This window comes from Astatotilapia calliptera, chromosome 3 (assembly GCF_964374335.1).
Source record: "Astatotilapia calliptera chromosome 3, fAstCal68.1, whole genome shotgun sequence".
NCBI lineage: Eukaryota > Metazoa > Chordata > Actinopteri > Cichliformes > Cichlidae > Astatotilapia > Astatotilapia calliptera.
In genome coordinates this window covers 62,851,937-62,868,249 of record NC_137424.1, presented here as the reverse complement: position 1 = coordinate 62,868,249, position 16,313 = coordinate 62,851,937, and the positions used below count along the sequence as shown (strand labels likewise).

The 16,313-nt window shown below is 40.2% G+C and overlaps 1 protein-coding gene across 1 annotated transcript; it reads right to left on the bottom strand.

Moving 5' to 3' along the window:
• Positions 1-160: 160 nt before the first annotated feature.
• Positions 161-8,622, bottom strand: LOC113015369 (uncharacterized). The gene is made up of 9 exons (XM_080293464.1): positions 7,563-8,622; positions 7,257-7,301; positions 6,370-6,639; positions 6,028-6,288; positions 5,657-5,776; positions 5,167-5,238; positions 4,838-4,903; positions 3,689-3,777; positions 161-3,175 (listed from the first exon to the last, which is right to left on the bottom strand). Exons 1-8 carry the CDS (start codon positions 7,591-7,593, stop codon positions 3,689-3,691), a joined length of 954 nt encoding a protein of 317 aa, XP_080149590.1. The 5' UTR covers positions 7,594-8,622; the 3' UTR covers positions 161-3,175.
• Between the last annotated feature and the right edge of the window lie 7,691 nt (positions 8,623-16,313).

Sequence of the window (16,313 nt, the reverse complement as noted above, 5' to 3'; positions counted from 1 at the left end):
GGGACAGTGCACATTGTTTTTTTCCTTTCAATGATACCTCAAGGCTTATCTTTGCTGTAGAGGACAGTTTGAGCTGGAAAATGAAAGCGTCAAGAGAAACTTTGCCACACGCCCACAGACACACACTCACAGTTTCATAGTTTTTTATCCAGAGTTAGTAAGTCTCTAGATACTGTGGCACTTTTTATTTTTCTGGTCACCTTGCATAGCAATACCAACAATAGCCATTAGATGGTAGCAGAGCTGATCTGTGATCTTTACCAGATAACCCGTCACCGCCAAACCATCTAAAGAAAAAAAGCTTTAGCATTGCGGAGGTCTGTGTGTACTCAGCCAGAATATATCAGTACCATATACATGTAAGTAAAAAAGCTTTATGTTGTATAAATGTTTACTTTATCAAAAGCAATAGTTGTCAGGGATTAATACTTAACATTTCTACTTTTGATCATTTATGAATGAAAGTGTAGTGGGAGAAAACACATTGCAGTTCTCCTTTTTTGTTAGTTTTGGGCCTAGAATAGAATTTAGATCAGGGAGTATCTCCTGATCAGGTTGAGCTTCTGGGTGGCATCTGGGTTAAAGAAATAAGCACTATTTGTGCACCACCTCACTTCCTTCATTATCATAGCATCACTAACACCCACTGAGCTCCCGTCATCTGATTTCACACAGTCTGACCAAACAAATATAAAAAAGTCTTTGGCTTTATTGAGTAGACGTGGCTGCAAACAAGACACCATTTTTTTAATCAACCTTATTTCAGCTACAGACATGCACAGAGTCGTGCTTCACGGGTATATTTGACTGCTGACCACAAGCTTAGTGTGTCTGTTTCAGAAAAGTTTCAAAACACTTTAAGATTAGGAGTTAACCACAGTGAGTGTTTTTGAAAGTCAGTGCAGCTCTTTTCTTGTAACAGCATTCATACACTTTTAAGTTAAGTTCAACATCTAAATAACAGACATGTTCTTTTGATAGTATTCGAACTTCACATATGCTAAGAACCACATGGCTTGCATCTGTAGCTAAATGCATGCACACGAGCTATATCAATTTATAGACATGCACACCAAACCTGATCTGAAAATGTACTGTACAGCTTGTTCAAGTACAAGCTGGATAAACCGCTGCTCACTGTAAGGTATAAAGGAAGTGCAGAACAAAAAGAAACTAAACTATTTGCTTTTCAGCATATCACACACCAATGTGTTTTTGAATTTAAACATTAGTTTTCGGAGCGTCTGTTGTGAGTCAATTAATGATTTTCTGCTATGGGTTGGTAGGGACCCGCTGAGGGGATCTCTGCGATGGTTCCTGGTTCTGCTGTGACAACAGGCTGATTAAATCAGTTGGATGCCACATTTTTGCTTAATAAAACACTCACCTTTATTGCAAAACTACTTGGCAAAGTTTTTAATGTTGCGTAATATTTACTATTAAAATATTTTTAATCACAGTTTAGTGTCACACATGGCTATGAGTCTAAAGGACATTTCACATTCATCGTATGTTGGAAAGCTACAGAGACAGGTAACTACAGTAACATCAGTGATAATGTTTGTTATGACTAAGTCACAATTTCACTGGGTGGATTTGTTGGATTCGTTTTTTGAGCTAAGCTAAAAATGTATGATTTTTTGGATGAAATAAATAAATCTAAGCATTAAGATCACCCTTTTCTACACTTTAGCTCAAATACTTACAGGTACTGAATATATATAGTTAAGATTCATTGACTCCACTTTAATGCTGTATCTGGCCATATTGTCAGTGAGCAACGTCACTTAAATTATTTTCCTTGCCGATTCTGATTCTGATTTTTGAACATCAGTAGATCAGTACACCACGTGTGCAGTTGATATTTAATTTATATTAACTTTTATTAGGCTTAATCATAAAATTTTCTGCAAAGGTGTAATGTGATTTATTTGAATTTATTTATTTGCCTATTTGCACTACTATGCCTCCTTACTTGAATATTGTATATTGCATAGCTTTTTTTTTTTTTTTTTTTGTTATACGTAAAATTGTATTGTATTTATTTAAATTTTTACTTTTTAATTATTTTATTTGCATTTTTTAATCACTAGGGTTTGAGAGTAACGAAATTTCTATTCTCTGTATGTCCTGTACATGTGGCAGAATTGACAAATAAAGTTGACTTGACTTGACTTGATCAACAATTGGTTTGAACTGACAAATAATAGAGGATAAACAAAACCGGATAATTCTGAGTTACTTCCATGTTTTCAGTCTCACTCATACCTGAGCATGTTTTTCAAAGCTTTTCTTTCATGTATCTGTCTCTCTTGCTCCCTCTGTAAAGTTTAAGATAAAGTACAGAAGAAAATTCTGAACAGTATAAAAAAACATAAAAACCGTATGCCATCAGTTGATAAACAGCAACTTTTAATTTCAAGTTATGATTGATAATTTAAAGTGAGATTTATCTTACAAAAGGTTGGGAGTGATTACAGTTTACAAATTTTATATTTCATTTGCATAGTGTAATTATGATTTCTTGGGCCAGCTGATGGCTTTTTATACGGGATCTGCATGTTCTGTCTATGAACTGATTCTGAGTCTACTCTCCTAGAGTACTCAAAGCACTTTATACAGCATGCGTTATTCATCCATTAACAGAAGAACTTTCTTCTATGCTTAAGTGCTTTTTTAGCATTCACACTCTGATGGATGCATCAGAGAGCAACTTGGTGTTAACATCTTGCCCAAGGATCTTTGTCATGCAGACTGGAGCCGCCAGGGATTAAACCACCAACCTTCTGGTCACTAGATGTTAAAGAATCAGCCCTATTTCATCTGCTTTTACTCCTTAGTGGCTAAGGGTTGTCCTTCCAACTTGCAGGAAGCTGCCCACCTCCACTGATGGAGATGATCTCAGTCCAGGAGGGAAATACAGCATTCTGGTAAGGTGCCAAGGGCATACACAGTGGGCTGTGGTAGACTTATCCAATTTATCAAAACCCTGGTCCTGGTTTGGCCTGGGGTGTTGTTCAAGGCGGAGTTGGCGGAGATCAGTGGTTTACATGGGTATGTTCACAAATATCCTATGATGCCTCCACAAGTTGAGGACATGCTACAGACCCATGATAGACTAGCGACCTGTCCAAGGTATACCTTTCCTAGGATCGGCTCCAACCCAACAGCAACACTGAAATCAAGGAGCAGAAAAGAATGAGTGGATGAAATAAATTTAACATTTTGTTTGTTTTATATTTGAATTTTTAGTGTCTATGATACAGTTATGTTACAAAAGACTCATGTCACATGAACTAATGCCAAGAAACATTGATATCTGTTGTAAGACAAGTTTGTTATTAAATGTTACTTTTTTGGAACAGTGAGTTCAGCTTCACTAGTCATACCCAGACATGAATATTGCCACTCTTACTGAATCAAGAAATCACTTAAAAAGAACCAGAGAAGCAGGTTAAAGAGCAACATGATCATGCCACGATTGAAAAGAAACTAAAGCATGGAGAAACAAAGTCATCTGGAAAGAGCTGCAAAACCATTTTGAAGTGAAAGACTCAATGTCAGGTATCAGAAAACGTGATTGCCAATGGTGTTGCAACCAGTGATTCATCAGTAATTTATTAGTCTCAACCATTCATCACATGTTAGGTGAATGCAGAGCATAAGGCATCATTGTTCTCAGTCTTACCTACGGTATTGTAGAATAGCAAGCATCCTCTGCCACAGCTTGGTAGATACCTGGTGAAGCCATGTATGCTACTGTGGTTTTCACTGTTTCTGTTTGAAGAGAGATGAAATTGAATATGTTGGTTAACAAAATTGAATCTAATTCATCCATCCATCCATTCGCTTCCACTTTCCTTTTCAGGGTCGCGGGGGGCGCTGGAGCCTATCCCAGCTGTCATAGGGCGAGAGGCGGGGTACACCCTGGACAGGTCGCCAGTCTGTCGCAGGGCCAACACACAGCGACAGACAACCATTCGCACTCACTTTCATTCGCACATTCACACCTAGTGACAATTTGGATTATCCAATTAACCTATCCCCACAAGCTGTATGTCTTTGGACGGTGGGAGGAAGCCGGAGTACCCGGAGGAAACCCATGCAAACACGGGGAGAACATGCAAACTCCACACAGAAAGACCCCGGTCTGATGGTGGAAGTGAACTCAGGACCTTCTTGCTGTACGGCAACAGTGCTAACCACCGTGCCACCGTGCTGCCCTGAATCTAATTCAATCACTTATTTACAACACTTTTCATCACATCTCAGCAATAACATTGTTTAAATTGTGATAATAGATGTAATAAACAGGGAGAACAATTTAATATCAACATAATTATTAAAGGACTACAAAATAACAGTTAGTCATAGTATTGTATATTTTGGCAACAATGTGATATTATACTAGCAATAAAATGTTCATTTCTTATTTCGTATTAGGCAGAAGAATGGTTTTGTGAAATGATCAAAATGGCTGTGCTGAAACATGTTCTGTTAGGAAAAATGTCAAAGTGTTTGGTCGACAGACCAAAGAAGGTGATTAGACTTGATGGCAGAATGAATAAGTGTAGGCGAGCATACAAAAGAAGGGATCGGCAAATAAGAGAGCGCTGAGGGCAGTTCGAGGAAACTTAGTGAATCAGGAAGTGCAGAGCATTAGTAAGGAGGAAATGTGAAGCTGTGAAGATAATGAAGAGTTGAAAGATGAGTGGTACTGATGACACAGCTGTGGGGTTATGGAAAATTCTAGAGGGTAGAGCAATTGTACTTTTTAACAAGATTTTACTAAATATTATGGTGCAGACTTATACTATAATATCACAATGATTCTCACCTAGAGGTTGAGTGTCACCCTGGTCCAAAGAATGATAAACTGGATTAGGACACAATTCAACTTCATCTGATGGAGACAAACAGTGGGAGTGAGGGAGCAGATAACCACAGCAACATCAGTAATTACGACCCATGTCTGCCTCTCATAGTCAATAATAGGATCACACCAGATAACACAGTTATTATTAAATAAGGTAAAAAATAAAATAAAATACAGTAACAGAAAATGAAATGAAATGAAATTAAAAAATAGATTTCTTATGAGAAACTTAATCTAACGGGGTGTTATTGCTGATAGTAAAGCACCATAATAGTAAAGGCATTTCTTACTGTTTGCGTTCTGTCCTGTTTGATCTCCTGTTGAGCCTGAACCACATGCCATTGTTGACCAATAGACCAAAGCTGCAATAAAAAAAGGAAAAATAACTGCAATAACCAATAATCAAAACAGATGAATACAGCAATTAAAGAAACTGAAGAAACATTAGCAACTGAAGAATAAAGTATATGTATATATCTATATATATGTATATATCTATATACATATATATATCTATATATATGTATATATATATATATATATATATATATATATATATATATGTGTATATATGTATATGTGTATATATATATGTGTATATATATGTATATATATGTATGTAGGTATATATATGTATATATATATATATGTGTGTATATATGTGTGTATATATGTGTGTATATATATATATATATATATATATATATATATATATATATATATATATATATATACGTATATATACATTTAATTATATAAAAATGTTTCCCCTTTTTTTACCTCTGTACAAATCTTTGCGGAAGTGATAGAGTCCCACCACTGCAATCAGAGTGCTCAGTAAAATAGTGACAACGATCCAAGGTGTAGTAGCAGCACAGTGGCTCCTCTTGTTGTGACTGTCTAGATAAGTTGTTGAATGTACATTTATCGAGTTTGAAGAAAGATTAAGTATAAATTTCACTATTAATAATTTCACACTTGCATGTTTAAAATGTTACAAATCCTATACCAAAGTCCTCTAAAAGGTCCAAAGAACCTTCTTCAATAACTGATGATTAACCCCACAAAGAAAAAAAAACGTATTGAAAAGCTTTGCAAATATTTGTTTCACACATACGTATAAATATTTTTGAAAAATTGCTGTTTCTCACCTGTGAAACATGGCGCAGAGACAGACAGCCAGCTCTCTGGGGATTCTCCACCTCCTGCGATTTTGCACTTGTAAAGTCCTTCATCAGACTTTAAAACTCCTTGGATGGTCAGGCTTCCTGAGGAGCTGCTCCTGTTGTGAACTCCATTTTTGTAGAAATCAGCTGCGATATTGGATAAAGACGTCTTGTTTCTGCAGCGCAGCGTCACAGCTTCTCCCTCCATCACAGGAACAGCAGGACTCTCCAGGATCACAGAACCAGCTGAATGACAGGTGATTTCAAGTTATAAAATGTTGAACTTGTGTTTGTTTGTGACAAAATACTGCCTTCACTAAAACATACCAGTGACAGTGATGTTGATATTGTTGCTTCTCTTCCCTCCTGCTGTCCCACACCAGTATTCTCCACTGTCACTTGCATAAAGAGGATGAATGGTGCACTTTGATCCTGTTGTCGTTACTGTTGTTTTCTTACTGGTTTTGCTGCATTGCTCTACTTCCTCCTTCATCTTATATAGCACATCTCCATGAGAAGGCTCCTCACAGTAAAAACTAACTGACTCATATTCAAAAAACTGGGATTTGTTTGGAACAATATGAAGAAAAACTGCATCTGAGAAAAAAATGACAAAATACAAAAAAGATTCAATGTTATTGCTGAATTAACAAAGAGCTGGATTTAAGTTTCATCCAATCATTCGCTTCCACTTTCCTTTTTCAGGGTTGCGAGGGGCGCTGGAACCTATCCCAGCAGTCTTAAGGCGAGAGGCGGGGTACACCCTGGACAGATCGCCACTCTGTCACAGGGGTAACGCATAGACACAGACAACCATTTGCACTCACATTCACTCCTGCATTCACACCTATGGGCAATTTAGACTTTCCAATTAACCTATCCCCACTAACTGCAGATGGCAGCATGGTGATTACCACTGTTGCCTCAGAGGAAGAAGGTTATGAGTTCAGTTCCACCAGGCCAGGGTCTTTCTTTGTTGAGTTTGCATATTCTCCCTGTATATGCATGGGTTCTCCACGGCTTCCTCCCACAGTCCAAAGACATGGATTTAAGTTGTAAATTAAAAATGTGATAACCAATAAAATGTGCATAACAACTTTTGTGACCAAACCCAGTAAAGGTGGTGATTGACCAAAATGTTCTTTTTGGTGTTTAAATAAACCATCTTTTCCTCCAATCACAAAGTGATAAATAAGCAAACAGATATTACTCACCAACTTTCTGAGCATGTGCACACAGCAGAATCAGCACAGTCATCACTAAAAAGACCAAAAATAGTTACTATAAGATGTACCCACATCTTCAGACATCTTTAGAGTTGCCAACTCTTAGAGTTAATAGTGCTATTCCTTGTTAAGTTGTTGATTAGAAACATTACTTTGTACTTGTTATTTCTAAGGTGTCACCTTAGGTTTCTGCCACATGAAAGATTTAAATAACCACAGCCTTTTAACAACATTGTTAACCTTAACAAACTCTTTATAGTTTAATTTTCATGTATAAACTGAGACAGTACTTACACAGTCTGATGCACAGAGCTCTGACCTCCATGATGTCTTGCCGGAGACCAAGCAAAAGATACTTCCTGTATGACCTTTGTAAAACAACTATGTGAAAATAGTTTTCAGAGAAGCAGAGCTGTTGCTGTGGTAGGTGAGACAGAGCACATACTGATGCTTTCAAATCTATTTGTAGCCATTTAACGGTTTTTATGCTTTCATTATACCACTGATGGCCTAGCCAGTCACAGTAATCCTAACAGCTTATAACTAAATTTCCATGGTAGCACTAAAAAAAGCTCAAGTAGCTTTAAGTCATTGAAATTCCTCACTAATACAAAAGCACTGACTAAATGAATATTTTGCACCGTGTAGTTGTACAGATATTAAACTGGTGGGAACCCAGCATCAATAACAAAGCTGTTTTCTCACACAGAGATAAACATCGAGCTCAGTGATGTTTTGCATCAGACACAAAAACAGACTGGAAACAACTCTAAATAGTTTTCAAAGCTGCTGTTATATGGGTTAAACCTCAGTAATTCCATTTATAACCAGAAAGTCACACTAGTGCTGCCTTCAACACAACTTGTAGTCATTTCAGATAATCTGCAGTGGAAATGTCACTATATGTTGCAGCAATGTGTACCTTACAAAGTCCTTAAAAGTATCTTTGCTTATACATATTACACTGCAAGTGTGCAGAGACGAATTTACAAGTCAGTGCCTCTGTAGTACTGGCAGTACCTTTCAATACATGTATAAGTACATCATGAAGCAATGCAAACATTTTCCCACACAGCAACACACACTTATGCAGATTGACATGGCTGATCTGAGCCTTTCATTTCCATTAAAGTTCCTTAATACCAGAGTGATATTTACATGTGCATATTATGAGAAGTTTATGCCTCCCACATTCTCCTAACGATAAGGTGTTGATACTCAGAGCACTCAGGCTCTATAATGGCTACTTTTACATCTTTTACATCTGATCCCATTGTTTTAGCACTCATATTCCCCCGTTGAAAAGATCCTAACATTAGCAGAGCCCCTAAAATTATGTATGGATGGTGCCTTCATGAGGGTTATGTTGCCAGTATATTATAATAAAGAGGGACAGAACATGAGCTCCCAACATTAGCAGAGCCCCTATAATGATGTTATCATCAGTTTTAAAAGGTAAATATGACTGGACTGCTTTAAGGATTTCTGTGAGAGATGATAAGGGTTTTGTACATGAGACACAGTGATCTGGATGGTGCCTTTATGAGGGTTATGTTGCCAGTATTTTAAAAGAAAGATGAATATGACATGAGGTAGGGGTGGGCGATATAAACGATATACGATAGAAACTATATAAATTTGGCCAACGATAGAGATTTTGACTATATCGCTCTATCGCGATAGCGCATGTTGATGATGTCATCAAGCTGCGCCTGTTTTGGTTGAAAGCATGCAGCGGCTAAAACCATTATCATCTGCAAATTATGCCGGGTGACAGTCATAGCAAAGAGATGAAGCACTCTTGAAATATGGGGAAAGCCATTAACTGCGCTTCCTCCACTTCCGTAACATTGATTCATTAATGATGAATTCTCTCGCAGCTGTTCTATTCCCATGTTGTTGCAGTATGTTAATAACTAACCTCGTATTGTGGATGAATAATCTCAGTTGTTCTCCTGACTGAAGTTTGCCCCGTGTACAGCATCCTGCTATGCGATTGCATTTGTCCCTGACCACCAGAATCCCTCACGTTAACTTTTATCGAGTGGAAAAAAAGTTGGCGTTCATCCTCCAGCTTCACTGTGCTAATGTTATGCTAACATAGCTGTGTCGCTAGCAATCACGTAGCACAACATTATATACCAGGTAGTCCAACTTCAGTAACCCTGCAAACGCCACTGCTGTTTAGTTTCCTGTCTTCATTTATATCGGAAGTGGTAGCAGAGCTGTACGTTTTAATTAGTTTCAAAAATCTCTCAGTCAGAACATGGTATGAAATGTTTAGGTGTAAACTAGCGAGCTAACTTCCTGTTAACTTCTAACTCCATTAAATTAAATAAATTCTGTTTTCATGGATGCATGGATTTAAAATTTAATTGTTACACCCGATAAAGCAGCAACGCTGATGATTTTATTAAAGAGGAAAGAATTTAGACCGTTTTTAACTCTTTTGACTTTGGGACCTGAAACAGACGGAGTTTTGGACCCAGATTACTCCGCGAAGCTCCTCGCTACAGCAGCCGTAATGCTCTAACAATCCTTCAAGCAGTGCGGCTTACCAAAGTTGTACTAAAACATTTTTTAACAGATTTCTGCACGGCAAAATCGGTTTGAGGTCAGTAAGCACAACCAGAATTCATACATAAGGCACAATCTCGATTTTCGAGAAAATTAAAGGATTTTAAGTGTGGCTTATAGTGTGGAAAATACGTTATACAGAAGAAAAGAATATATCGTCATATATAGCGTTACTGCACATGCTTCAAATTATATCGTGATATGAATTTTAGGCCTTATCGCCCAGCCCTAACATGAGGTTGTTTACAGCTTGACTGCAGAACTTGTTTTTTTCTTGCTGTGTTTATTGTATGATTGTTTCATAGCTGTTTGTGGTTGTGTAGTTTGTATTTCAGTTTGACTGGGATCGCGTCCAGTGGGACGCTGTCCCTGTTTTTGAAGCATGGAGTCAGGGTGGTGCCGCAGCCGAGCACCACTGTCGAGCAGTTGCTGTTGGCTGTAGGTGAGCGGGTGGGGCATGGAAACATTTCGTATGCTTCACGTATGAATAAAGCGGTTGTCATATTCTTGAAAGAGCAGGGGTTTGTCAATCAGCTTATAGAGAGTGGCCTGTATTTGAATGATGAATTTATGCAGGTTTCAACCCTCGCAGTGCCCTCCACTCAGATCACTGTGTCGGTGGGTGCCTCCGTTTATTCCCAATGCGGCTTTAGAGCAAGAACTAAAGCGCTTTGGGAGATTTGCCAGTGGCTTCCGGACAGTGAGTCTGGGCTGTAAGGACGCCAAGTTAAAGCATGTTCAGTCCCTTCGGAGGCAAGTGTTCATGTTTTTAGACTCCCCTACGCAGACACTGGATGTCTCCTTCCGTGTCAAACATGAAGAAGGGCTCTACATGGGTTCTACATGGGAACATGAAATGTTTTGAGTGTGGAGATGTGGGTCATAAGAAAATAATGTGTCCTCACAGACAGCTTGCAGCGGGACCTGCTGTGGATGATAGTGGGGAGGGGGTTAGCGGGCAGCAGGCGCTAAAAGTGGCTGCGCCTCCGGCGCGAGGTGAGACCACTGTTGCCCCGGCTGAGGCTGTGCCTCTAGTGCGGGACGAAGCTGCTCTTGTCCCGGCTGAGGCTGTGTCTATAGTGATTCTGACTCTGATAATGTTTCTGTGGCAGACAGTGTCTCTCAAAATGCAGATTTGTATTCTTTGGTGGAAATCGTTGCTTTTCTGGACGACACCTTTGGTAGAAAGGTGAATGTTAGGGAATATTTCCCTGATGTTGAGAAATTCATTCGGTCAGCTATGACTCTTCAGAAAGTTGTGGGATTGGACTTGCTGGATGGTAAGAAGCGTTATCGCCTGAAAAAACATGTTACTGGTCTGAGGAAACAGTTGAAGTGTCTGAATCGATAGAGACACTGAAGTTTTTACGCTGAAACATTATGATCATACAACACTGGGTGTTTCATCTCTGCTGGTTTTTTCTGTTTGCTTTCTTGATGGCTTCCTCTTATGTGCAGGGGTTGAGGGTGGCCTCCTTGAATGTGAATGGGTGCAGGGATGCAAATAAAAGAGCCTTATTAGATGAGGTGATCAAACAGAAGAGATTAGATATAGTCTTTCTCCAAGAAACACATACTGACAGTTTAAATGAAATAGACTGGGATCTGTGGTTGGGGGGCAGAAGTTTCTTAGCCATGGGACAAATTTTAGCGCAGGAGTTGCTATTTTATTTTCTCCTTCTCTAAATGCGAATATTATTTTCAGCATAGAGATGGTAAAGGGCAGAGTCCTTTTGGTGAGGGCTGAAATTGAAGGTTTTATTTTTACTTTTGTTAATGTCTATGCACCAACCTTAGGGTCTGAGCGTGAGATTTTGTTTAAAACATTGAAAGAAAAATTAAGTGGTGCTGCTCAAGGGGACTGTATTGTGTTGGGTGGGGACTGGAATTGTTGTCTTGACTTTACTTTGGACAGGACTGGGGCGGAGCCGCATCTTCAGTCATCTTCTGCTTTATCAGGAAAATTAATTTGGTTGATGCGTGGCGGATGAAGCATCCCTCATCCAGGCAGTATACCTTTTGTGAAAGTGACTGATGGCAGGATTAGTGCAGCGAGATTAGACAGGTTTTATGTGTCTGTTTCATTTACTGCTCGAATTATTAACTGTCAGTCTTTTCCGGTTGTTTTTACGGATGATCACTTAGTTTTACTGGAGCTGTTTCTATCTACCACCAGCAAATCCAAATCTTTTTGGTGGTTTAATATAAAATTATTGCATGATCGGATATTCTGTGACAATTTTAGTTTTTTTTGGGATTACTGGAGATCAAGGAAGGGTGATTTTGATTCCCTTACTCAATGGTGGGAGGTAGGAAAGGCCCAAATTCGTGTGTTTTGTCAGCAATATAGTTTTTTTTTGACAGCCAATATCATGAGAACTGTGCAGGACCTTGAAAAAAGGATAACACATGTGGAGAATGTCTCTGGTTCACAGTTAGGTCAGCAGAATAATGACTGTCTTCATTCTAAAAGGCAAGAGCTTAACCATTTTTTACATGAGAGAGCTAGAGGAGCTTTGGTTCGAGCACGTTTCACCAGGCTCCAGGACATGGATGCTCCAACCACATTTTTCTTTAATTTGGGGAAGTCTGTGGTTCACAGAAAGCAAATGGTGTGTCTCCAGCTTTCGGATGGAAAGATGACTGAGATCCGGCTGAGTTGAGAAGGCATGCAGTGGCCTTTTACACAGACTTGTTTAGTGCGGATAGCTGTGATGTGGACTCTGCTTCGGACCTTCTGCAGGGGCTTCCTCAGCTGAGCCCAGGGGATCGGGACGTTTTGAACAGGGATATAACCTTGGATGAGCTGTCTGCGGCGGTGTCTCAGATGGCTTCAGGCAAAGCTCCAGGAAAAGATGGTTTACCATAAGACTTTTTTAAGCACTTCTGAAGTCTTCTGGGTCGAGACCTACTGGACGTGTTTAAGGAATGTTTTATAGAAGGGATACTTCCAGCTTCCTGCAGGCGTGCAGTTATCTCTCTCATACCAAAGAAGGGAGATTTAACCCTTTTTAAAAACTGGAGACCAGTGGCCCTTTTATGTGCAGACTATAAGATTCTTTACAAGGTTTTATCGAACAGACTGAAAATGGTCATTGAACTGCTGATTGGTGTGGATCAATCTTACTGTATTCTGGATAGGTCCATGATTGATAACTTATTTTTAATGGGAGATGTGTTTGATATTTGTAAAGTGTACAGTGCTAAAGTTGGCATCGTTTCTATTGATCAGGAGAAGGCTTTTGACCGTGTGGACCATGATTTTCTTTTTTCCACCTTGAAGACCTTTGGTGTTGGGTAGGGGTTTCTGACTTGGGTGAAGCTGTTGTATAGCGATGCTTGCTGTGTTGTGAAGGTGGGAGGAGGGTTGAGTTGTCCTGTGCCAGTTCGGAGAGGGATTAGACAAGGTTGCCCTATCTCTGGACAGCTATATAGCATTGCTATTGAGCCTTTTCTCTGTAGACTGAGAAGCAAGTTGAAGGGTTTCTCTTTGCCAGATATGGTTCAGAGCCCTCCTGTCATTGTGTCAGCATATGCTGATGATGTTAATGTTTTTATTATGGATCAAAAGGATGTGCAGGAATTGCAGGAATGTCTGGTTTTGTATGGAAACGCTTCCTCAGCTAGGGTTAACTGGGGTAAGAGTGAGGCCTGTTTGGTGGGGCAGTGGAATTTGTCGAGTATTCCCAAGCTTCCTGGGAACCTTTGCTGGGTCAAAGGGGCATTAAAAGTCTTGGGGTTTACTTGGGGAGTGATGACTTTGTGAAGCAGAACTGGGAGGGAGTGCGGGAAAAGGTGGAGGCTGAGCTGTCTAAATGGAACCGGTTGCTCTCCTACCTGTCCTACAGGGGTAGAGTTCTAGTAGCTAACAATCTAGTTGCCTCATCTTTATGGCACACATTACTTGTTTTAGTGCCACCACCCGGTCTGCTGGAAGAGGTGCAGCGGCTTCTGGTGAAGTTTGTCTGGTCGGGACAGCATTGGCTTTGTGCGGCGGGCCTGTATCTTCCTGTGGCGGAGGGGGTCAAGGCCTAATAGATGTTTTGTCCAGAACAGCAACATAGACTACAGATGGTACAGAGGCTGCTGTGTGTCTGTGGTCACAGCTGGATGACTTCTGCTCAGTTGCTGCTTAGGAGAGCGGGCCGGCTTGGATTGGATAAACACCTCTTTCTTCTGAAGTTGGATCAAGTGGATCTGTCTGGACTTGTGCCATTTTACAGCTCGGTGGTTAACGCCTGGCGGGCGCTGAAGGTCGCACGTACTCCCGACCCCAGACCTGGGATGTGGCTTTTTGAGGAGCCACTGTTTTTTAATGACTTTTTTCCCAGCACTGTATTTTATTCTGCTACAATAAGGACCAAGTTTGTGGAGGCTGGCGTTGTCAAACTGGGTCATCTTACAAGGATGTCTATGGGTGCACTTGGTGGTGTCACAGGGATTAAGTCCTACAGAGTGCTGGAGAGAATTATGGAGGAAGTTTGGCACTCTCTATCGCCATCACTGAGAGACTTTGCTGGAGATCGTGTTCTAGCTGATCAATGGGCTGATGACAGCGAATATGTGTCAGGGTCCTGGGTCTCCTGACCCAGCGTTTTTAGTTCTTTGTGATTTTTGTATTATTGTACTTGTGTGAGTTATTCCATTGTTTCTAGTTTCAATCCCTTGCCCTTCATGTTTCTCTGTGTCCCCTCTGTTCTGTGTAAGTCTGTCTCTACATGTTTGAGTTTCCCTCTGTGTCTTTCGGTTCTTAGAGTCCTCTGCCTTATGGTTTATGTCTCTGTGTTTCTTAGTTGCTGTCTCCACTGTGTCAAGTTTGCGTCTCTGTGTGATCCTTCCTGTTTTACTTTGAAGGTCCGTGTCTTATGTGAATGCGTCCTGCTTTGCTTGTCTCGTCAGTCCTGATTTCTCCCAGCTGTGCTCTCCTTCTGTGTCTCATTCCCCTCGTTACTTCCCAGTGTATTTAAACCCTGTGTTTCTCTGAGTCAGTGTCGTGTTGTCCCTCATCCTGTGTGTGATTCTGCCCATTTCTTCTGGTATGCATTATAATTAGCTTTTCCCAGTTTAGTTTTGTATTACTTGTGTTCTATTTTCCAGTAATAACGCTGTGCTTTTGAGTTCAAGTTCTGTCCCCATGAGTTTGCGTTTGGGTCCAATCCCTGCCTGCCACACAGCCGAAACATGACAATATGTTTTCCCTTCATTGATGGTCAGTCCTGCCTTTGAGGAGCAGCCAGAGGGGAGTGGCATGCTGCTCTCCCTGGCGACACCAGTGCTGGATAGTTTCAGCTCTTGTGGCAAGAAGCAGCTTTATTTATGCTGTGTTAAGGTGCTGAATTTCCGCTCTCTGGTTTGGAATCAGGGAGTCAAAATGGACTGAGTTTTTTGCTTCGGATTCTACCCCTAAAGGCAGGTGGAGGGTCCTGTATAAGCCTCCTGTTGAAAAACGGATGGCTGACCTCCAGTGGAGGATTGTATATGGAGCAATAGCCACGAACAGACACAGAGCCCACCTGGACCCAAGCACTGGGGAGGGTTGTCCTTTTTGTTCAGAGAGGGAGACGTTGGAGCACTTAGTGGTCTCTTGTCTGCGGCTAGTGGGTTTATTTTCTTTGTTGCAGGAGTGGGTGGAATCTTTAGGGGAGACTTTCTGTGTACCTTTGTTTGTTTTTGGCCCTAGGTATTCAGTGCAGAAAAGACGGACCTTGGTTCTGATCAATTTTTTTTTTTGGCACAGCTAAGCTGGCAATATGGGAGACTAGGAAGAACCAGTTGCTAGGTCAGGGTTGGACTGATGTTGTGCAAAGTCTAAAGGGTCTGTTGGCATCCCGTCTGAGAGTAGAGCATGCTTTTTACTCTGACTAATAGTCTGGACTCCTTTGAAACTATGTGGGGCATTATAAGGGTTTTGTGTTCAGTAGGAGCAGATGGGACATTTGTGCTTAACTTTTAAGTGTGTGTGCTGGGTACCTTAGGTAATGGTTAGTGTACAATGAATGTTGTGATTATGTGGTAGCATTTTTGTGTTTTTTGTTTTTGTTTGTTTTAATTCGGTGTAAATAAATTTGTGTGGAAAGTCTCTGTCTCTCTCTGTCTGTCTCTCTCTGTCTGTCTGTCTCTCTGTCTCTCCCGCTCGCTCTCTCTGTCTCTCTCTCTCCCGCTCTCTCTCTCCCGCTCTCTGTCTCTCTCAATAGCATCATTCTAGCTTTTGATCAGCACCATGGGGAAGGTCATAGGAAGAGGCACTTTATTATCAAGCCTAAAGCTAAATATTTATATTTCTAAAAGAAAGATAATTATCATGTATATAAGCTTGAAAACGAAAGAAAGAAGAAAAACACATTAACCACTTCATCAAATAAACACATTTATTTAAAGGAATTATTTAAGTGGACCAGCTTCTAAATATATATCACACAAACATAACAGGATAATTTCAACATGTAGGTCTTAACAGATTCAGAAGAC

What these genes read in the sequence shown, in the direction of transcription:
- LOC113015369 (XM_080293464.1), bottom strand. Translation starts at nt 7,593, where the DNA reads ATGGAGGTCAGAGCTCTGTGCATCAGACTGT. An exon ending in TGCACATGCTCAGAAAGTTG is followed by an intron (nt 6,640 to 7,256) that starts GTGAGTAATATC and finishes TTTTTTTCTCAG; the next exon opens with ATGCAGTTTTTCTTCATATT. An exon ending in AACAGGACAGAACGCAAACA is followed by an intron (nt 4,904 to 5,166) that starts GTAAGAAATGCC and finishes TGTCTCCATCAG; the next exon opens with ATGAAGTTGAATTGTGTCCT.